Raw genomic sequence first — 24,784 nt, 5'->3', positions numbered from 1 at the left:
AAGGTTTATATATTTGGCGATAGTCCAGAAAACCGCCAAAAAAAGTCGCCTGCGCAAATAAATATTTTAAGATAACCCATTGACTAATTCAAAAGAGGAGTGCTTAATTTTACTAGGTTGCTACGCAACCACGCTCTGATAGTAAAAAAATTGAAATAATGTTCAGTGATTGCTCTGAGGGGTTTAATTTATTGTTAATAGAAAATATCTCGAAGTTTCCAGGCCATAAACAATTTTTTTAGGGGATTTCTGTCCAAAAAGCAAAAAAAATATTATTTTAATCTCCTTTGAAAAGTAAATTTGAATCGATATATAAATTATTTATGATAGTTTTTAGAATTTAAATACATGAACTTTTTACCTGATATTATTTAGATTACACTGTTTTTAGTATATTTATTCGAGGATTTTATGCTTAAAATCAAATGAGCATAACTTATTATAGCTATATACAAAATTTTACGGATAATCATTTTTACAGCTTTAATCGAGTCTTCTAGGCAAGAAAGTTTGAAGAAAAAAAAAGTGCTTGAAAAATAAAATGTAGATTGTATAATAATTCTAATGCACATTCACAAGGTTTTCTATAATTTACGATATTTCTTTTTTCTATAACTCAAGGAATTGCTGAATGTTTAGTGGCATTTTAAAAAGATTGAAATATGTTATATTTAAGAATAAGATATTGAAATAATATGTTGCATATTGTATGATTCATTGTTTAAAAAATTGCTTCATTTTGCTAGATATTTAGGTTACATCGTTTCCTTTGGATAAAGATGATTAGCAAATAGCATCCTCATGTTTCGATACATTCTGAAACTTATACGTTCGCAAATTCACCATAAAATGTCGCACAGCATATTCTTCAGTTACGATAAGATACATTTACCACCAAATAGTGCTATTATGGTTATTTTTGCTTTCTTATATATATCTGATGCTCTCTTTTTAAACAGAACTCGTAAGATCCTTAAGATACTGAAATGGGGTCACAAAAACTTAAAAGATAAAATATTTAATTTCATTAACTCAAAATATCTGGTGTCAAAATGTTAATTTTTAAGTTAAATATAACTTTTATAATATTGATGTTCTTACGTTTTTAAAGACCATATGAATCCTGGTAAAATATTAAAATGCATATGTTTACTTTAACGAGTGTAAAATCCTTATCAAAATAATGATCAAGAGCCAAATGTAAAGCAGTATAATTGACGATAAAAACTCAATTGGCTTCAAAACATATGAAGAGGGAAGTAAAAGTCGACATGTTTCGAGTTTTCAAATATAATCGCCCATTCTCAAGACTTGTCAGGCTTGGATAACTTGTGACTTTTATTATTGAACGCTCAAAACATGTCTATTTTTATTATCATCTATTATTTTTTTAAATCAATGAAGTTTTTATATTTTCGATTCAGTTTCTTGAGATTATCCATTTAGTTACACAACATATTAAATTATTTCACTCGATATTAAAATAAGTTTTACATATGTTATGGGCATAGGTTCTTAGATAGAAAAAATAATAATTCACTACTTTGTAAAAAAATTAATGCAGTAAAAAAAAATTTTTTTTTTGCTGCAAGCCTTAACATTTTAATTTAAGGTCATAAAAAAATTCCGTTTGCAATTGAAATTTCAAAAGTCGAATGTGAAAAAGGAATGTCCCCTACTACCAGGAATCGAAATTAAATAGTTTCAAGGACAACTTTTTAAACAAGTTAGCGTTTCTGTCCTACTCGAAATTGTTTGGAAAAGTATTTTTTATATATCGATTCCAAAGTTCATTCTACATATATTTCAGGGTATACTTTCGGAGTATTTCGATCGAGTTTATTTTTACACCCTTATTTGCTAAAATTATTAAATAGTTTACTTTAAATAAATTATTCAAGCTACATGATTTAATGCATTTATAGTATAGTAATAAACGGAGCTTCCAACGCATATCCTTAACCTTAATACCGCTATCATTAAATAAATGGAATAAGCTTAGATAAATAATAAAAGTTAATTTTTCCCTCGTTTTAATTTTCAAGGAATAATATGTTTCGATCAAACAGATTTCATTCTGGAAATAGCGAAATTATTGAGTAGGTCCCTTGGAGCAATATCATTCTTATCCTCTTTTGACGAAATATAGGAAAAATTAGTTTTCACAGTTTCTGTAAAAAGTATGTTAGCCTACTTGCCACGTTTTTTTTAAAATTTTTTTTATTAAAATAAGTTCGGAAATTGTGTATTGTTTATAGCATTTTTTTGAAAATCAGATGACTCTAAAATTGGCACAGCTTCGGAATCCTTACAAATTTCAATTTTTAGTATTTCCTGCTTAACAAAATAAGGCATTTTCCCGATAACAAATTATACTACAATAATATGTTGGAAATCATGCTAAAGTAAAAAATTAAACTAAATAGTTTAGTATATTATCAGAAAAAAAAATCTACTTGGTATCATAAAGAGTAAAAGATATAATGAAATAACTAGTGAATCACACGTGATCAGATAATTTAAAATTTAATTTCACAACTAAGATAGTAGGACGACATTTAAGATACTGAGATATTTTAAGACACTAAAAAATTGGCTACTTATTCCACAGCTTTTTATGTTCAGTATCTTTATCCTCTTTGTAGTGACTTATAAAACATCAACACTATTTTAGATAATCTAAGTTGAAGTCACTAGAAACAAAAAAAGGACAATCAATAATATATATTCTTTTTTCAAAAAAAAAATAGTATGCTAAGTAAATAATCAGCTGTTTTGAATTAAATAATTTTAAACAGCTGAATGTTTTTAATTTCTTAACAAGGTTTTATTCTTAGCTAGCAGACAATAATTCTTTAAAAAAAACTTGACTAGAATTTGAAAAGGAAACCTAAATTAAAGAAAATCTAAATTAAAGTTCTAAAAAAATTATTAGTATATTAATGAAGAAATAATAAACGTAAAATGGTAAAGAATAAGAATTTTAAAATGTTAAAATTTAATTAAATAGTTGGTAAAATAGTTCTGCGATACACTTCCGGAAATTTCTTTTAAGATTAGGATGATATAGGGTAAACCAACAAATGAAGGAGCATTTCATAGATATTTCTTAGAAATAAGATTTTAAACGTTTCAATTTAGGTTGATTGGTAACAGTAGCTTACTACCTAACAATAGGAAGTCATCTAACAATGCATTTAGTTACCTGGTCTTTGAGTCTTCTCTGGAAAAAGTTTTGAATTTGTTAGTATCTGTTCAACGCCTTGTTTCTTTGACAAAATTATAAGGACAGTGTTTGTTGTTATCCGTTTAAACTACAATTAATTGCATATAATAATGCTTTTTCTTCTCATTGTGAAAAAAAGAATTCAAAATGTGGTCATTCAAGTTACGTTTTATTTATTTTAAGCATCATAACCTAAGCAAGTACTGAGATTAGGGGGTGTTTATTAACTGGATTACCGAACGATGAAAAACCAATGAATAGACAAGTGTTCCTTTACTGGGATTTTTTCAAGTTAATGAAAATAAAAGAAAAATTTTAATTTTCTTGTACCTTTTGTCATATTATAAATCAAAATTATGTTAAAAATAAAAAACAACAACTTCTAACCAGTGAAGGAACAGGCATGTTCCTTCACTGAGAATAGATTTCCCAGTGAATGAATAGTATGTGTGAAATATGATTTTACATGGATAATTAGTAGTTCAGCGGCATAGAGGACTCCTAAAATTCAGTTAAGTGTTGTATAAAAAGTTCCTATAACAATTTCATTTAAATATGCAAATTTAATTGCTAAATTTATTTAAAGAATTATAATAATAATTAATTTATTATTTATCTTTATAAATGTAGTGATTAGTTATTACATCATACCTTAGACTCCTTAATAAACTATGTTTATTAACTAAATATAACAATTAAATATAATAATAAAAGCTTGAATGGAAAATTTCTTTGCAGGATTTTGTGCCAATAATTAGCTAAATTATTATCTTATTGCCGTCTTTAATGTCCTAACGGGAACTGGTAGGAAAAATCCATTTAAAGACAATTATCTAGGTGAAAAATGGGTGAAGTTTTTTTAAGGCGACATCCACCGATAACTCAGTGCAATGCGAAGATAATTTCAAAAGGCAAAACTTCCCTTAGAGAATAATATTCGAAATACTGGTTTTAAGAACTTCAGAAGAATCTTTAGGAGGGAAGTAGCCCTGCCATCCTTTTATAAAGTGATTGTATTTACAATGCGTATGAAACAAGAGTTGAATACTGCCCTTAAACGGGAAAAATCTGAGGCCTTAAAAATTATAAGGATTTATATTCTAAAGTACCTAGGAAAGAAAAAGTACCTCCATTGGTAGTTTTTCTTACAGAAGAATTCGTTGAGATATTACAGAACAGTCCCTGCTACATATTTCATTGGAAAAAGCTATTCATGAAATGAAACGATGACCGCAGCAACATTTTACAAAGATATTGCAAATGTTTCTACCCATGGCTAATTAAAAATGCAATCAAATTCCATATTTTGCTTCTTCTGGATTGGTATAAATCTTATATCAATTTGAAACTGAGCAAGTTTTGTTCCTCAAAACAAATTTTCTGGTTTAGTTTTCTACGTAATTCTTGGAAATCTCGTTAGATCTTGAAAACAAAAGAATTGTAAAACAATATGTCTAGAAGATTTTACATCCATTTTTAAATAAGATTTGAGGCATCAACTGATGAAGTTAAAATGCTTTTATGAAATGTGATATTTTTTCATTCGATGTAGAAAACGTTGACTGTAACAAATGCATGCAAAACAGACACCAAGAGTTAATGAGCAAGACAACTTATCAACAAAACGCATGCTTCGAGAGTAACGATGCGCTATTTCTTCAGAAGCTTGAGAAGGAAGTCTCACAAGTTATGTTGCAAATTTTTAAAGGAACATTGACAGAAAAGTTTAATCTCCCAAATATCCAATAGCCTGAGCTTTTCTCAATATTGAAGAATTTATTTCAAAAAGAACAATTGTATAATCAAATTTTGGCTCTGAAGCTGAGACAACTAACATTAATAATGAAAGTATCTTGAAAACTGATTTTGAGATAAGTCCTCTTGAGGCATTGTTAGTTGCAAAAACAATTGGTTTCATAAGTAACTACTAGATATTAGTCAATGAGAGATGGGTTTTACTCAAACTTCGAAACTCCTTTTTCTCATTTATTATCCAGTGAGGAATTCTGGAAATGGAACTGGAAAATCAAAAGAAATTTCGAAGATACATATACATTGGCCAAAAATTTGGAAAAAAGAGGAAGGTTAAATTAAAAGAAAAAAATTACTCATGACGAAGAGAAAAAAAAATACTTAAAAAGATTTTAAAAAAGCTTAAAAAATATAGGGAAAAGTGTAAACAAAAAAATGATCGAATTATAATAATAATAAAAACATCATCGGATTACACAATGATAAACATTCATAATTTAGAACGGACTATTAAACTGTGAGAAAAAAATGAAAAACATTTTTTTAAAATTATGTATTCAAACATATTTTACTTTCCATTCCACGACTGAAAAAAAAAGTATTATTTTCCACATTAACTATGGTTATATGTCGTAATTCCAAGAAAAATCTTGTTTTTAGACATTTGTGTGGCCTATGGATTCCTAACGAGCATCAAACATTCTCAATTTTAAGTGTTCATTCTCTGGAAAATTTAGTGTTTATTCACTGGTAAGAACAGTTCCTTCACTTGGTCATCTTACTACTTATTATTTAAACCACCAAAAGCTTAAAACAATATTATGTAAGTTATCTAACTTTTTTTTACATAATTTGCATTTAATAACAAATATGTCGACACCATCATTTAGCTAAAATTACAAATTTTGAAATTTTTATGAATTTTTTTTAAAGGCAAGCTAAGCTTAAGTGTTCCTTCATTGTTTAGTTTACCCTATAAGACGTTGAGAAATTTGCGATGTTGTGAGAGATGTTTTAAAATGTTGACTACGTATTTTTATTAATATTTATAAAATATATATTCAAGAAATTGATAAATATATTATTCCAAATCTATGCATACGTATGTATATTATTGAAATTGTATCAGTTATTGAAAAAAAAAATGAAAAAAAAAATAATAATCACATTAAATAACCACAATCTGGTGTATTCAATCAGAAGCACGCTTTTTTAAAACTAGACATTTGTTGAATAAAGTGCTTTCTATTCAAAATTCCCTACTAAATTGCAAATAAATTATTAAATGACTAAAAAAGAAACATCGTATTTGGATATTCGTATTTGTGAAAGAAATAAAAATGAAAAGATTATCAAACGATTATTAGCGAAAAAAATATGAATGAAATTTTACGCTACGCGCGCGAAGTCAAGTTCCTCCCAAGTTTATCACATTTTAATATTAATCGCCCCAATTTGTTATTTCATTATTGTCGCCAAATTATTTTTTTAAAAATAATTAATTTTAATTTTTCTCAGCTTCTAATAAATAAAAACAGTTGAAACTTTAGATTTTTAAATTGAAAAATATGTAGATTAATATGGTATAAAAAAATTCATACCTTATAATTCAATATTTTTTCATCCTCACTTTAATTAAATAATAAAAAGTAATAAATAATTATTAAAAATTATTTTTTGCTTGAAATTATCTTTGGGTAAATGAGTTTTATGAGTGGGTGCAATTTTTTTTGAATTGCTTCATTAGTTTTGAAAATATGACTGAAAACGCAAAAAGCGAAATTAACATTAAGGGGTACGAACTTTGAATCGATCTCCTGACCAAACTATGGGGACCACATTTCCCAGATTGCGGCTACCCCCTATATTTTGAAGATAAGAAATCCAAATATGTAAAAAAAAGTGCATGTTTATTCAGAGAAAGTACGTTTTTGTGTCTGATTTCGTAACTTAATTAATAGTTAGCACTAATTAATTAGCATATTTGAGGTCACCCCCAGGAACCATTAAGATTGACACTTAGTTCGTGAAAATCCGATCATTGGAACGAAAGTTATTCAGGGTGATTCGTTTTTTTTTTTTGCGGACTGTACATAATAGTAAACGATTAAAATTTCAGAACAATTGAATAATTTATTGCAGAGTTACAGTAACAAGTTCAATAAGGTGTTGACCCGCCTCTAGCCTGGATACAAGCTGCCACACGGCGTAGCATAGACCAATAGAGCTCCCGGATTGTCTCTTGCGGTATTTCCTGCCAAATTCGATCCAATTGTCGAACGAGGTCATCAACATTCCGTCCAGATGCAATCGCCTTCCCATCATATCCCAGACATGCTCGATGGGAGAGAGATCTGGTGATCTGGCAGGCCAAGGAAGAGTTTGACAAGCTTGCAGACAGTTCATAGCAACACGTGCCGTAAGTGGTCTGGCATTGTCTTGCTGAAAAACCAGCCCAGGGAGCTGCAAAAGGATTGGTAGCAAAACAGGTCTTAGGATGTCGTTGACGTACCGCTGTGCAGTAAGTGTACCTCTAATGACGACCAAAGGAGTCCGGCTGTCAAAGGAAATGGCACCCCAGACCATAATGCCTTGTTGAGGGCCGGTGTGGAGTGCAATAGTGAAGGCAGGATCCTCCCTCTGCCCTGTGCGTCTCCAAACACGTCTTCGATGATCGTCAGGACGCAGTTGGAAGCGGGATTCGTCGCTAAAGACTATACGTTCCCAGTCGGCATCATTCCAGCCTGATCTGTTCAAAACATTCATGCATACGAAATTTCAAAACAATCAGATGATTGCTTCTTGGCAAGTCGATTTTTTTGTTATAGAGTGTTTATTTTTCTACTTTTTAGAACATATTTAGTTCTGAACTTTTTATCTCGAAAACTCGCTATCTCAATTTTTTTAGCGTCTTTTCAACTTTGAGATATTTGAACAGCCGACCCAGTTTATGGGCTTACGATTTCTAATTCTCAACTCCATAGCCTCGTAATTTTGAACCCAATCCAGCAGACAAGGGAACTCCTGGATCAAGTATTGAGAGAAATTTTTCCTTCGTGGAAGACTTTTTTGATGGAACTAACGAGCATGGAGAAGAAAATCACGAGAACCTCCCATGGTTAGATTGACGGAAAAGGGGCTCTAACTCATGAGGTAGTGAGAGTATACTGTATTAGCAAATAATGTTGAAAAATTATTATATTTTGTAAAAAAATGCAAAAGAATACTTTGCTCAATTTATGTTTGTAATATATTATATAGGTGATTGTACAAAAAATAAATGTAGTATGATGCAGTGTAAAAATGGTGGGACTTGCGTCGCTCATGAGGAAAACAACTTCAAATGCCAGTGTACTCAAAACTATACAGGTACTTATACAATTTATTTCAACGTTATTACATCTGCAAACATATATTACTTAATTCTAGTTTAGATTTTATTTTCTTAAATAACTTTGTTGTATAGAAAACAAGCAGGATTAGTAAATAAATCCTAAATACGTTTCAAAATTAATACAGAATAAATTCATCGCACTGAATATCTATCTTAAGAAATTTTGAATTAGTTTTTTGCAAAAAATAAAACTTTCACAACTTTTTTTAATAATTGCAAGATTAATTATAAGAAAATTACTTAATCGTGTAACCTATGTCCGTGCATTGTGATTTTATGATTATACGATTCAGATATCGATCACCAATAATCTTTCCTTACAAAATTATCCATTTCTAAATATGTGAGACACACTCGTATATAGTAACATCTTTTTTGAAAATAAAACTTACATTAAAAACATTTAAAGGTAATAATTGAGAATTTAGGCAGAAATGTAAAAAAAATGCATTTGGAAATAATTATACATTTAGTAGTAATTATACGAAAACACCTTTAGGTAATAATTTTGAATTTTGTAGTAATGTTATGAAGAATATTGTTTGAGTATTTATTATGAATATAATACAGATTATGAACAATATTTTTTTGATAATTGTATTAATTTATTGTATATTATTGTATATTAATTTAGTAGTAATTGTGTATGTGACTAAATAACTGACGGGTAGTAACTGAATACTACATTATATTCAGACGAATTTATTATAATCATAGTAAAACCTCTTTCAGGATTAATGGATAATGTTTTGAATAAGATAAACATTTTTCTTTCAGGCAATAATTGTGAATTCAGTAAAAATCCATGTAGTAAAAGTCCTTGTGGAGAAGGATCAGTTTGTGAAGAATTATTAGATGGAGGTTTTGCATGTAAATGTGCACAAGGACGAACAGGAAAATTATGCGACAAACGTAAGTCGGTAAATTTAACGATCAGTGTCCTATAAGGTGTTTTTTATGCACTGCCCTTACCATATACTTTTAGAAAACTAGTAACAAATGAAATTAAAATCTAATAAACGATTATTTGATAGAAAAAGTAGGCTATAAATACAAAAATAAAAATAATTTCGTTTAATATAATACGAAAACAATACTTTTAGTGGTTTCAGTCATGTCTTAAAAGTGTTAGACTATGAGAATAATTCGTCATTTAGTAATAACATATTTCCTTTTTATCATAAAAATATAGATTCAATTAATGTTTAATGCGTAGATTGAGCTGTGATAGCATATTGGCTATGTCATTTAGCTGTCATTGTAAATGATCAGGGTTCTAATAGATGCGATTTGAAACCCACAAGATTTCATAGAGATAAATACTAGTTTGTTTGGGTGGTAAAAGTGGCTGGCGCTCTAAGCTTTCCACTTTGTCACTATCATCTCATCGGTCAGGAAATTATGAGAAACTATACACCATGACCCCCTAGGCCAGTGTTTCCCAAACTTATGACTTGTGTGCACCCTTTCCCGTAACGCTTTTTACCACTAATAAAAAAATTAGTGTATTTTTTACTATAAAAAATTGCACTAAAGTTAAAAAACGTAACTAGCTGTTGATGCCACTCATTATTAACTGTTAACTCTGCAAAAAATAGCCAATAGAAAAATACGTAATCGTAAATTTTCATGGCTAGCTTTTTTTTCAAATAAATTTTTTTGAAATTTTCGTTTGTTGATATTTCGTATCAGAACGCGTACCACCGCTAAACTGTTCCCGTACCCCTGGGGGTACGGGAACACTTTGGGAAACACTGCCCTACGCCAACAACTTGCCGACACAGCAGTGCTTTACTTTAACATGTTGATTAATCGCTCCCCTAACCAATTTTTTAAAAAAATGCAAAAAATCGACAGATTTTTTTTTAATTATGAATACAAGGAATTAAAACAAATCATAATACTCAAGTTCTAAGTTGAAATTTGAATTTTTTTACGTGTAAAAAATATTAAATTTACCATCAGTTAGTTTACTATCCCAAATGATCTCGGGCAAATGAAAAAAAGTTAAATATTAGTCTTTGTATATGTTCACATCTTCATAATCTGAAAAATCATCTGCACTACTTTCCCCTTCGCTCGCGAACGCCATTTTTTTAAACTTTTTTTTTTCTATATCAATTCATCCACCATCGTATTATACAATTGTACAAAAGATTATACAATTGTACAACACGTCTGCAGTCCCACAAATAGCAAAACTCCCAAACAAATATTGGCAAACTTCCAATCACAGCAGATTATTATTTTATTTTTATTTTTTTGTTTTTCTTCCGGCTGAATAAAAACAGTACGTTTTGAACAATTCTGCCATGCCCGAGTTTACTCGGGATAATAAATATTTACAATCTATACATACACGAGTTAACTCGGGATAATCAGGGAAGCGGTTAAAGCTACTTAATTTTAATAAAGATTCTAAAAATTTAAGTTAAGAGCGAGTGATAAAAAAGCACTTCATATAATAAATGTGTCTTTTTATTTCAGCCAAAAAGCACTCCATTGGAATGAGAGTTCCAGATTTCAGAAACAACTCGTATTTGGAAATGCCAACATTAAAGAATGCAAAACATGCATTTTCATTAGAGATATGGTTTTATCCAAGAATGGAAAACGGAATGCTGCTCTATAATGGTCAACTCATGAATAAAAAAGGAGATTTCATAGCTTTAATATTAGAAAATGGATACGCCAATTTTATATATAATTTGGGAAGTGGAGCTATCAACATAACGTAAGAACAACTTTTAACTCATGATTCGATTTTTCTTTAAATGTTTAACAATTTTTATTAACCATTGGTCAAATGAATGTTGTTCTGGGAACTTTGCCGTCAGGGTATTTTTTTGTGGTCTTTTCTGTAACAACATCATTCAACTACAGTCCCTGGCCAAATGATTAGAAGCACTACAAGATTCTATGTATAATCTTAGCTATCAGATGATACTATACAACTTTGTTGTTTTAACGCGGTTGAAACCGGTTTGCATTTGTTTGTGTATGAATTGGTTAACATTGTAATGCAATACGTTAAAAATAAATGCAAATAGGAAGTATATAAAAATATCCTGAATGAAACCCCATCACATGCATGTTTAAAAATAAAAGTATTGCGTACAAACTCGTGCAAAACATGCAATTATTAAAAACCAGTATGCGTTTAATAATTGGGTCTAATTATTATAATATACTAATATAGCACTTGATATGATAAATATTCTATATTTATATAATATATCGTCTAATGTATCCAATCGTTGAATTTATGTTATATGTCGTCTAATATAACCAAATGATACACGACCGTAAACTAGTGCAAACCGGTTTCATCCGCTTAAAAACAATAAAGCTGAATAGTGCCATCTGATAATAAAGATTTTACATAGAATCTTAGAGTGCGTCTTATAATTTTGCCGTGGACTGTATATTCTAGGAGAAGCTAATAATTCCCTGAAAAAATATGTATGGTCAAAACTACCAGAATATGGTATCATTTACCGTATTTCTGGCTTAATGGAACCAACTAAACAGCTCGATAATTTTTAATGAAGAGCTATGGTGATGATTTTGGCAAAATTTGAAATAAAATAAGGTTTTATAATACATTAAAAAATTTGGTAATTTTGTCATCGTTAGAGCATGGCATGAAAACCATTCATTTAAAATATAATAAAATGTCTGTTGCTTATATAGCAATTTGTTTAAAAGTAGTTTTATGAAAATTTTTAAGGTCATTGCATTCGTTTAGGTTATGTCAAGACAGTCTATTAGGTTAAATTTTAAAAACTCACACATTTAAAATCAATGAATCAAAATAAAAACCCATCGAGTTTTGTTCACCTTATTTACCTTTATAAAAGTCATTGAATGAACTGCAGTAATTTTATCGGGAAATTAATTATAATATAATTTTGCTCGGAGCATCATTAGAAGTAGGGACATTAACTATTTTGCAAACTAATTATAGATAGCACTTCTTTTAACATTTTGTATACATTTTATAAAATGCAATATTTATTTTTAACATTCTTTTTGTTTCAGTTCCCGCAGGCAAATTTCTCTAAATCAATGGCATTCTATTAAAATTAGCCGTCTCAGAAGACAAGGAACATTGAAGGTAGACAATGACAGTACAGTAGTTGGTAAATCAAAAGTAAGTAAAATTAATAAGAAATATTTAACAATTTGCCTACGGTATACTATGATGTACTATCACGTGTGGTTCACTTATTGTACCAGCTGTAAGAAAAAGGTTAATTATAATCTATCTGAACATCGAGTGTTCAAAATACAAATCTAAATAGAATGGCACACTGAATATCTTTTCCTTAGTTTGAATGAATATTGACTGAATATATTTTCCTCTCTGAATTCTTCCGCAACCCTTGCTTAAATGGTATAAGACAACAAAAACAGTAATGGATAAATACTTACAAAAAAAGCATTTTTAATAGTTTATCAATTAAAATGGAATGTTATTTTGAAGATAAAGCAATTTATATAGTTATGAACGGTTATATTACTTTAATTTATTTGAATAGATGTTTTCAACATTTTTTTATTTCATTTACAGCCCCCTCTGGCGGAATTAAACCTCTCTTTACCACTGTATATAGGCGGAGTACCCCATATTAAATATGTGCACAGAGATTCGAGAATAACCATAGGTTTTGATGGTGCAATTCAAAAAATTGTGTTTAATGGTGAAGATTGGAGCAATTTAAATGAAAGAGCGGTGAAGTCTGTTGGAGTAAAAGCTTTTAAAGGAGAACCATGCGCACATGGAACATGTTTAAATGGTGGCGTCTGTATTCCTGAATTCACTTCTTTTAAGTGTCGATGTCCGCAAAAGTATACAGGAAAACAATGTGAAAAACGTAAGTATACATTTATTTAATTTCATAAAAATGAGTTTTTTCACAAAATACACTTGTTGATAGGGGAAAATATTATCCATATTTTCTAATTTTATATCAATTTATAACCGTTGTGGAACAGCCGACCCGATTGTTAGGTTTACGACTACTAATGTTCAACTCCGTAGCCTTGCAATTTTAAACCCAATCCAGAAGACAAGGGAACTTCTAGATCAAGTGGTGGTTGAAATTTGCCTTAGTGGAGAACTTTTTGATGGAACTAACCCTCATTTGCATTACACGGAGAGGAAAACCACGAGAACCTCCAACGGTTAGCCTGACGGCAAAGGGCTAATGAAAGAGCTCTAACTCGTCTAGAAGCTCTAACTAAGAGCTCTAACTTTCTCTAACTCGTGATCCGCCTACCACTGAGGATATTTCAAGTCAGCTCTGCGATCGGTGTAACCGGATGCGGATTCGTAACTAACAGCGATTCGTAACTAACTCGCAGCGACCCTGAACCATCGCATTTCCATATTTTCTCATTCTAAGGTGTGCAGACAAAGTAGAAACGCCGTAATCTGGACCCCTTTAACTTTACTTTTTGCGTGTTCCTCCATTCCTCAAGAACTTTTTAAATGAATTGAAAAAAATTTGCACGTTCTTATAAAATTTGTTTATCGAAAGATAATTTCATGCAAAACATAGTTTTAAATAATTATTTATTGTTTTTTTTCTCATTATTTTATTTAATAATTGTCAAGACAATTTTCAATTCTGAGGTATACAAATTTTTAAATTTTTTTGAAGCATATAATTTTATTCGGCAAAATACAAACTTAGGAGGAAATCAGTTAAATAATTCCTGAGAAATTGAATTTAATCGAATTAGAAATTATTCGACGAATTTCGTCCAAATTTTGTATTTTTCCATACAAAAATGCATACTAAAAAAAAATGCAAATATTTGGATATCTCACAATTTAAAATTGCTTTGACTATTATTAAATAAAAATAAATATTATTTTATTTTTTTATGTGTGTAGAATTGTCTGTGGACAAAAGAATTTCGCAATTGTGTCCGAATGCTTTTCAATTCGCATAAAAGGTTTTTTCGAAATATGGCGAAATATGCAAAAAGTAAAATTAACATTAAGGGGTGTAAATTTTGGACAGCTTTCCCCGCGATGCAAATTTTGCACCGTTTTTTTTTCTTTTGGACCGCTTTCTATAGCCATATTTCCCAGATTGTGGCTAATTCTTACATATCGGGAGTCAGCAAACCGACGAAAAAAGGTATGTTCATTCAGAGAAAGTTTGTTTTTGTGCCCGATTTCATATCTTTAAATACCTTTTGAACTACCTAATTAGCATATTAAATAATTCACCTACTGAGTCCTAGTACGTGAAAAATTGACCATTAGATTAAGCTATTTAGAGTGTTTCTTTCACTTTTTTTTGCGGACTGCACAATGAAAAGTTTAAAATATAGCGCATACGTCTTGAAATATCTTTTAATTTAATATTTATGTAAGTCTTATAGTTTTTAAGAGCAAAAAAATGGAAACTAGTACGTTTTTTATGTTTTAAATTACACAATTCTTTATTTAATTTAGGTATTAGTGGAAATGGCTTACTACGAGCAATATCTTTTAACGGAACAACGTTTCTTACTTTCCCTTACTCCAACACTAAAGGGTAAGCTACACTTTACCCCAATTCATTTTAAAGACTATCTCTTTTTTCTCAAATGAATTAAATGCTTTTAAATTAAAAATATTTATTTTTTTAAATTTTGAAAGCTTTTAACACTTTACATTTTATTTCTTTGAATATCAAAGCGAAATGAATATAAATTTAATATTATTTTCTGTCTGTGTGAATAACTATATTCTCAGAAAAGAAGGTGTAGTAACAAAACTGTACTAGGAAATTTCATTCTAAAATTACGGTAAAATAACTAATAGCCGTCCATCCAATAAACCGTAAAGCTTACTGTAAAAGACATTTTTCATCCTTACAGTTTTAAACTGTTTACAACTAGTATGGTTAAAAAACCGTGAATACAACATTATGCTTTTCTTTAACCATTTACAACTAACATGGTTTCAACACCGTAAAAAGAAATTTACACGTAGATTGTTCTTCGTTAGGTAACGGGCTTTGAAGTATGTTGTGGTTGAGTTATGATTTATTAAATGAACCGGGGTGAATGGTTTAATTACTTTATCTGGTTGTTTCATCTTTCGTAAGAGATGAGAAATGCCAGACTATTTTGTGACCAGCTGAATGGTGCTGCCATCTAGGCGTGAGTATCGAATTATAGGAGTCCAATGTCACAAATCATGGAGTGTATTTAAGGAGTGAAAGAAATATTTCATGCTTCAAAGTGAATGGCGAAAATATTGAAATTTTCACTATTTATTGTGGGGATCAGAATTGTCAACGCTAGGGACTTAAGTCATAATTTAGTTTCCTTAAACCTAACACCCTTTAAACTTGCTGCAACTTTTACATAGTATCGAATCTCAATTAAAGTTAAAACATTGTATTTTGTAGTTAGATTTAAACAGGACAGATTTGCGCGGTAATATGGTTTAATTCAGCACCCATATTAAAATTACAACTAATTTGAATCATAATATGGTTCAACACACTAGTAAATTTCTTAACCTTTTGACACAGTTGGGACACCGGTGTCCTTTTTATATTTTTATTCTGGTGCTCTAATTACAAGCCAAAATATATTTTGGAATTTAAGAATAAAAAGTAGTCTAATAGTGACTAAAAAAAGTCTATTTTATATTTGTTCCAAAATATAAAATATAAAAAAGTAGCTTTTCTCATTCATATTCAGAAATTTATCAATAAAAGATTCTGTAAATTAAGGAAGTTTCAATAATAAATAACTGCTTCTCTTAGATCTAAATAACTGCAAATAAGTGCAATTTTGAAAAGTTTGGAAGTGAGCTATGTTTGGATGATTTTACCTTCTACGCAGAATAAAACTACACCTGTGTTTCATGTTGTGTTTCATAATTATAGATTATTAAAATATAATATTTCTTACTTATTTTGACCTAAATTAATACAAAATAATGAAGAAAAAAAAACAGGAAAAATATGTTTTTTCGAAAAAAATTCTGCTTCAAAGTGTTGAAGTGTTAGATTTTCAAACCATTACTTTCATAAATTATCATTCAAATATCACAAAATATTGTCAAATATCATAAATATATATATCAAAATGAATTGCATCAAATAAATTAAATAGAACAAAAACAAAATCTTTTATTCTGAAAAGCTTCCAGATTATAATGATTGAGAGCAATGAAATCTATCAATATTTATTTTAAATTATTTCCTATGTTAAATAACTATTTAAAAAAAAGCTAAAAAAAATAAAAATAAATAAATAATTTTAAAAATAGCTAATAAAATGTGATCGCTTTTTATAGCAAATACTGGTTACCCATTGGTAATTATTTTAACCTGGACAGACTGTCATAAAAGCCACGACATTTCAAGTCGTGGGTTGAAAAAATCTGCTTCAATTGATTTCTGCCCTCTTCACGTTCAAAGGGCTGGATTGGTTTTCAATTGCTACCAAATATACATTTCTTAAAACGTTACAGAGTTCGTTTCCCTCTTCAATATTCATATTCATATTAATTCATCGGCCAAGAGAGTAATTATGAACAAGTTAATCATATATAGAACATAAAAATACTTAAAATTAATCTTACGTAAAAACATTAAAAATGCAAGCTGGTAAAAAGAAAGTAAAAAGAATTTTAAAAAAAATGTCAAACAGCAGCGGCCACGTATACAACGCATGCGCACTGTTTACTATTACTCTAGAACACAGTTGAAAAGTGTGATGACGTCCAAATATGGAGAGCAAGCCATCAAACCCAAAACACCCATTTTGCCAATGGGTAATAACTAGTTTTTAACTGAAATGTTATAACGTTTTAGAGATTATCAAAGTAAATACGAGTAATTAAAGTTTAACAGTACAGCAGAATTTGTTCCTCAATGCACTGCTACAAAAAACACCATTAAAAGTTTTGTTGTTTACACTATTTACTATTAAAGCTCTTAATTATTAAGAATAAACGAACTCAAAGTTCGATTGCGAACTTTTTCTCCCTTCTTTATAAGTCGACCACTTTTCGATGTGGATTATCAAATTGTAGTCTCACGAGCAGTCAACTTGGAACAGATTTTACTGTACTTGCTGATACTACTATGCATCTTAATAGGTCCAGAAGACGCAGATCAAACAGACTCCAAGTTCGATTTCGAACTACTTTTTCCTCTGGTTTACTGTTTTGGACAAATGAGGGATCCGATCTGCAGAATGATTATCTGGCTGCTGCAATTGTTGATGGTTTTCCAGAACTCAATTTCAAGCTTGGAAAACAAAAGCATCCTCTGTCTGTGAGGGTTGATCAAAGAGTGGATGATGGATTGTGGCATTCAGTTTCATTTCACAGGTATAAAGTCTCTTACACTATTCATTACTTGCTGCTAAAAATTGTTTAAAAAATATTTGGCAATATACACTTGTGTAAGAAATTAAGAGAATCTGCAGACTTGTTCGATTATCTCTAGAACTACTGGACCCATTTTAATGAAATTTGATCTGTACATACATTGATAATACAAAACAAATAAACAATCAACAATTGTAATACAATACACACGCATGATCGTGCGTAACACTCTTTAAGGTCTGTAAATATGAAACAGCGGTTGCAGAATAAACAAAAAAAAGTTGAGTTAATAGGGAATAGGGTCCCCTCTTACGCATATACAGGCCTTGCAGCATGATCTTGACGTAAGGCAGTTTATCATTTCCTGTGGCAATTGGCCTGAATTCTGCTGTGACAAATTTCATACCTTCCGACTTCAACGAGTGTTACACACGATGATGCGTGTGTATTACAATTGTTGAATGGTCATTTGTTTTGTTAGTGTATCAATGTATTTACAGATCAAATTTCATTAAAATTGGTCCAATTAGTTCTAGAGATAAAGGACCAAGCCTGCAAATTCTCTGAATTTCTTACACCAGTGTAATTCAAAAATGTAAAGCTGATAGTTATTTTAATATTAAAATTGTTTGATATGAAATAATATAAAAGCTATACTTTATATACAGGGTTATTCATTTTCAATTTCATTTGTAAATTTAGAAAGGAAGTTAAGTACACCATTAATATTGCAAATCACAGAGCAACTTATCATCGAAAATGACGCTACATACGACCTCTGCAAGTTAGTCGCCAAATTAATAATCTACAACAAAACATCTGTAGCTATTAGAATGCAATTTTCAAACATAATAATTTATGAAATTAATTAAAATTTATGTAATTAATATAAGCAATAATTAATGAAATTAATGATAATTAGCAATAATTAATGAAATTAACGAAATTTTAGCTAATAAATAAAAATTGCATATTTCCGGCCTGACAGCATATTTCCGGCTAGGCTACGGATTGTGGTGCAAATCTCAATCCTTATGCTTTTGATGTTCCTTAAACTCTACTTGAAACACTCATTCTGTGTGACGTAATGACGTCTAAATTTGAGAAAATATACTATAGTATATTGTTAACATTAATATAGTTTTGCTTTTCGATTATTTTAGGCGAAAGCGTCTTGGAGAAATAAGAGTGGACAGAAATTATTTTGCTTCAAATGTATCAGAATCAGGATCAATAGACTTACATACTGATGGGGTCTTATGGATAGGTTAGTATACTTTATTTATTTGTACTTGTTTTATTATACGGTACTGCGTGGTTTCCATACAATATTACGTCATTTTAGTTTTACTATGCCGAATTATTTATTATATTAATTACATTGATTGATTTTCATAACTAGGAAACGAACATTCACACCCCATTGACGATTGAGTACGATCACGTGAGCATCTTCACAAAATAAAATATCTTAAAAATTTAAATAATTGTTTAAGTTATGGTCAACCTAATAGTCATAGAACTACTTGAAATATCATTAGCTGCTAACTAAGGATATTTGAGTGACTTTTAAAAAACCGAATACGTAAATTTATAAATAAATTTTATAATATGCTCTTATTATATTATTTATTACCTTATTCTATTTTACTGAATCTATCAAAAACGCACAGAGAAATAGAAAAATTATGCATTCTATTGTATATTCCCTAAAGATTATTCATTATTAGAAATACAATATATCGTTCCTCTTTATTATGAGATACCGGAATCTTTCATAAGCATTCTTTAGAAATTTCGATTGTTTTCAAAGATGTATTGCATTAAGAAAGTCTTTATGTTGGAAAACAATTAAACTTGGTTTCGCGTCTTCGAAAATAGAAGCTTACATTGATTTCCGTTGATGAAGAGAGGAATAAACAATGTAGAACATGTAACCGAAGTAAACAATGCTGGTTAATTCTCTTTATTGTAATGTCTAGCTTTTTGATTTTAACAATGAGAAAATTTTTACAAAAAGTAGTCATTTGTTAAAAATGTTAAAATGCAGGTTAATGCATATTTTGATACTTTTTCGACTCTTACTATTTCCTGCTTAGTCTCCTATTTTATATATAAAAAAATTGTAATCTGAAATAATAATGTATTTTTTTATAAAGAAGTTAATATGTATTTAATGTGAAATAATAAAAATATTGTAAATTATCTTTCGCTTTATAAGCGAATAGTTCAAAGCATGTATAAAATGCAAGGAATTTAAAAACGAAATACAGTGTTCATTATTCTAGATTTGTTTTTCAAAATTATACTAATACAATTCAACAATCCGCCATTTTCAAAAAAGGTAATTTTATTAGTTTTTTTAAACGCACTATAATTTTTTGTAGGATTTTGAATAATATTGGTATTTTGCAGTATTTACATTAGGAGATCATCATGCAACTGAAGAAAATCATAAGCACAACGGAATTTTAAGAAAGCATCATATATTTAAGTGTAAAATATATAGTTTTGAAAAAATAAGCGGTGAAATTTTTAAGACATTCATTTAAACACGAGCCATTGCATGTTTCATGTTTAGAAAAGTTTGACTAAAAATTGTAGGAAATGCTTATCAAATGTATCGAATTATACAAATTACGATAGATAAATTACAAATTATATAAATCGAATTATTTATATATTATATACCTAGTTTTAATAATGCTGAGACTTACCACTGCAAATCAGAAACTATATATATATTTTTATTTACTTTAGGTGGCGCTCCAAAATTACCACTAGGATTGCCATCTGATTATTATAGCGGTTTCTCTGGTTGCATAGATTCAATTATTATCGACAAAAGTCCGGCCCATCAACTAATCATTGAAAAAGGAAGCACTCAAAGGTGCGAAAGCTCAAAGGTTATGAATTGATATGTTTTGAAAGCAAACGTCCATCAGAAACATTGACACTTTTTTTAAAAATTATTTTAGTTACTGGCAAAAAACTTTAATGTCGTAAGTAAGTGATATGCCCCAAAAATATCGGGGCTTTGCATCATTATCGGGATTTTGGAACATTTTCTTGATTTGAAATCCTACAAAGGTGTGACAGTGTGACTTCAGATAAATTTATGTTGCCACTGCAAATGTGAAACTTTTACAATGCGTCGTTTTCTTAAAACTTTTTAAGATACTATCTTAGCTTTTAGCAACATAATCCATGCGGAATAATATTAAAAAGACCAATATTCAACTCTTGTGGTACCAAGGTGAGGTTGGTCATTTTGACTGTAGCTAGAAAAAAGTCACAGATAAATGTCTCGTCCAGCTACTTTTACTTAGTACTGTCTTGGATAAAAGTCTCTGGATAAACGACAAGATCAAGTACTGTGCGTTTTGCAAACTTAAAATATTACCAATTTTAATACATGAAATGTGTGCTAAGACCGTGAACAGAAATTGAAAACTGAAACCATCAACTAAAAATTTGTTTAAAAAAAATAATAAAGCTCTGATCAGATAAGTTATGACCAGATGACTGACTAGAAGATATGACCAGAAAAGTTTTTTCTAAGTGGCTTTGGGTGTACTTTCTGAAAAAGAGCTGATAGACTTTGCCATTTATGTGCTGCGCTCACGAAACATTTCAGAACACAATATAAATTTGAATTTTTCATATAAATTTAAAATTTTCGTGTGTGAATGCAAACTATAAAGTTACGGATGTTTTAATGTTTGAAAACTATGGATGTTTTTTGCATGTAAGAATTCAAAAGAATTTCGGCACTAAAAACTGCTTCCTTAAAAAGAAACTGTTTTGGAAAGGGATTTTTTAGAAATTTTAAAAGTTTGTTGAACTCTTAAAACTTTTAAATTTGATACTTTTTAAACATTTTTCTAATTCTAATGGAAATGATAAACTACCTTTGATATTTTTTAAGAAATAAAAACTATGTATTATAGAACGCTACATATATTTTGTAAACAATTTATGTAAATATTTTGTGTGTATAAGCAATTTACTGTTTTATGTATTTCACAACGTATTATACCCATTGTAAGAATGATGCTTTAAGCAACAGATTGTAGATGTAAGGACAACAATTTTCTTCTCGGTTTAATATAAATGTTACCGGCAAAGTATGAAACGCCGCCATTGTATAGAATGCCGGATGTTTTTAGGCAAAGTATGAAATGGGAGAAGTATTACATACTTTCTCTAGGCATTGTATAAAATGTCTAGGCATTTTATAGAATGCCAAATGCTATTTAGGCAAAGTATGACATAAACGTCCTGATGAGGTTAATATGTAAATGATGTGCATGTTACTGTGAATGACCGAAATCTGTGGTTGTTGACTTTCACCGGCGAATGTTGACAATCACATAGTCGCTTTGGTGAATGTTCGAAATATTTATTACATCCGATTTGATATTAATTTATTCGTAGATATAAATACATTTATTACGATATTTTAACACTTACTGACGATAGATTAGAAGAAACATTAGTGTTTGGAGTATAGGGCAAATGTATACCGGGTAATGGCACTTGACCTTTAAAAATCATCAGTGTAGGGTATACCGGGCAAATATATACCTGACAATGGCACTTGACCTTAAAAAAATATCAGTATAGGATATACAGGGCAAATGTATACCCAGAAATGGCACTTAACTAGACCTAGTATGACTAGACCTTTGGTAAATGTCCGAAATATATACTAGGTCTAGTGGCACTGCCCGGTATACACTACACTGATGTTTTTTTAATGTCAAGTGCTATTGCCTGGTATACAATTGCCCGGTATACCATTGCCCGGTATACCATTGCCCGGTATACCCTACACTGATGTTTCTTCTAATCTATCGTCAGTAAGTATTAAAATATGGAATAAATGCAATTATATCCACGAATAAATTAATATCAAATCGGATAACGTTTTGAATTTGTCACTTTTGAATGACATTTTGACGAATCGGAGATGTATTGTATACTTTGCCAGTTTCTCATTTGGCATTCTATAGAATGCCTGGGCAATGTGTGAAATATAAATCATTTCATACTTTGCCGGCTAATTTTTGGCATTCTATACAATGCCTAGGCATTCTATACAATGCCTAGGCATTCCATGCAATGCCGGTAACATAAATATGACAATGGAAATTTGAGTAGCTTAGTTAAATTTCAATTCTCCGAATATTGAAAATGTGTATATATATACTTTCATAAATTTTTATCAATGATAATTTCAAATATTTTCTGACACGAAATTTTTTCCACAGAGAAATATAACATAAGATGTAAATTTACTACGAAAGTATGGCACTGTATTTACCGAGGAAATAAACTTTTTTGAAAAGAAGTTCAATGATATTATTTATTTCACATTTGTTTTAAGTTACGATATTTTATACTAAAGAAAATAACTTTAAAAGTTTCTATAAACTATAGGAGACTAATAAAACAGAATATCTCCTAAAAAAAGACAGAAAGATATCAGAGACACCTGCACGTATAGTTCGTAATTATCTGAAGATTTATTCCTTAATGAAAGTTTAAATTGATGTTTAATTAACGTTTAAATTGATGATAGGTTAGTGAAATAAAATTTTAAAATTCTGATTTATTTTCAGCTAAATTGCGTTCATAAATGTTTGTTTTTTTAAATCTCAACTAAATTTTGTAATACACTATTTTAGATAATGACTATCATAAAAAAATACTAATATCCAATAAATTCGAATATTGTGATTCAAACAGTAGAAAAATAGAAGTTCTAAATTGTGATTCAAACAAAATTACAACTCATAGTATACTTCCCCATTTTAAAGAATGAAGCGTGTAAAAAAATATTGATGTACAAAATGTTTAAATTAACGTATAATTAAAATGCTCAGCGTAGCTCTAAAAAAATAAAAGTCTTGATTTAACATTTTCTGCTTCAAACAATAGCGTATTACACCATTCTCCAAAGCGTATTACGCCATTTCAAAGAATGATTCATTTTAAAAAATACTGATTTCAAAAAATTAGGAAGATCATAATTAAAATAAGTAAATTTATTTTCAGAAACATCCATTGCAATTTTAATATTCTATCTCATTTCCTCGTAAATTTTCAAATGGTTTTCGTAATCTCGAAATATAAATAGTGTGATGCAATTGGATGAAAAAAAATTTTAATTTCGGAAATATATGTTATTTTAATCTCAATAACGCTTTCATTTAAATTTTCTAATTGTTTTCCTAATCTCAAAATAAATGAATAACTTGGAAACGAAAGACTTAAATTTATCCATGACGAACTTGAAGTTGAAAGCTCTTATGTATATGGAACGATTTAAAAAATTAACTCCAGTAGAAAATATATGTTCTTGGCTTTGTTTAGAATATGTTTAATATTTTCATTTTTTTATAAAGCGTAATAATATCAAAATGCTAAACATATAACTACTTTTTACATAATAAAAAATATACAAAATTCTGCAAAATTAAAAAAAATCTTCCAGCTCTAATTTTGCTAAACAAAAACAATGTCAATTATTATAATTAAATAAAATGTAATAAATAGATAATTATTTTTTTTTCATTTAGATCTTACTTGAATGAACTAAAAATGCTCATTATTTGATATCGAAAAACAAAATCATTCTATATAAATGGAAGATCATACTATCATACTATATAAATGGATATAAGTGTAAATGTTTCTCACAAGCCAGTTTTAATCTCTAAATTATTTGGAGATCTAAAATTATATTAAGTAAAACGAACCATAAATGAAATTTTGGAATGTTTGAAACTATTTTTTCACTGTCTTTTTTTTCTTTTAGTGATGGAACTCAATCGGTTCAAAACTAAAAAAAAATGCATCATCTTCAACACCTGCGATAATGTCCGCAATCAAAGTTGACGACGACATAAGGCAATCTTCTTTTATCTACTGCCCGGCAGAGACCAAAAAAAAAAAAAACTGACTGCGAAAATTTAATAAACAATATATAGTTTTTTCTTGCGTCCAGGGGAATTTAATAACTTTCTCAATATAAAAAGTCTAGTGCCACAAA

The 24,784-nt window shown here is 29.4% G+C and overlaps 1 protein-coding gene across 1 annotated transcript in view; it reads left to right on the top strand.

Annotated features, from left to right (window-relative positions):
* The window catches only part of LOC107448483 (agrin), a 115,315-nt gene extending 92,235 nt beyond the window's left edge, over positions 1 to 23,080 (top strand). The window contains exons 21-29 of the mRNA XM_087168484.1: positions 8,240 to 8,347; positions 9,150 to 9,284; positions 10,860 to 11,106; positions 12,414 to 12,525; positions 12,946 to 13,249; positions 14,845 to 14,926; positions 17,494 to 17,727; positions 18,891 to 18,994; positions 20,488 to 23,080. Of these exons, the coding sequence (XP_087024610.1) occupies positions 8,240 to 8,347; positions 9,150 to 9,284; positions 10,860 to 11,106; positions 12,414 to 12,525; positions 12,946 to 13,249; positions 14,845 to 14,926; positions 17,494 to 17,727; positions 18,891 to 18,994; positions 20,488 to 20,645 (1,484 nt within the window). The 3' untranslated portion in view covers positions 20,646 to 23,080. The remainder of the gene's footprint in view (positions 1 to 8,239; positions 8,348 to 9,149; positions 9,285 to 10,859; positions 11,107 to 12,413; positions 12,526 to 12,945; positions 13,250 to 14,844; positions 14,927 to 17,493; positions 17,728 to 18,890; positions 18,995 to 20,487) is intronic.
* Positions 23,081 to 24,784: the final 1,704 nt, after the last annotated feature.

Source organism: Parasteatoda tepidariorum, chromosome 7 (assembly GCF_982258835.1).
Source record: "Parasteatoda tepidariorum strain Cologne lab strain chromosome 7, Ptep-v5.0, whole genome shotgun sequence".
Lineage (NCBI taxonomy): Eukaryota > Metazoa > Arthropoda > Arachnida > Araneae > Theridiidae > Parasteatoda > Parasteatoda tepidariorum.
This window is presented reverse-complemented; position numbering and strand designations above follow the sequence as displayed.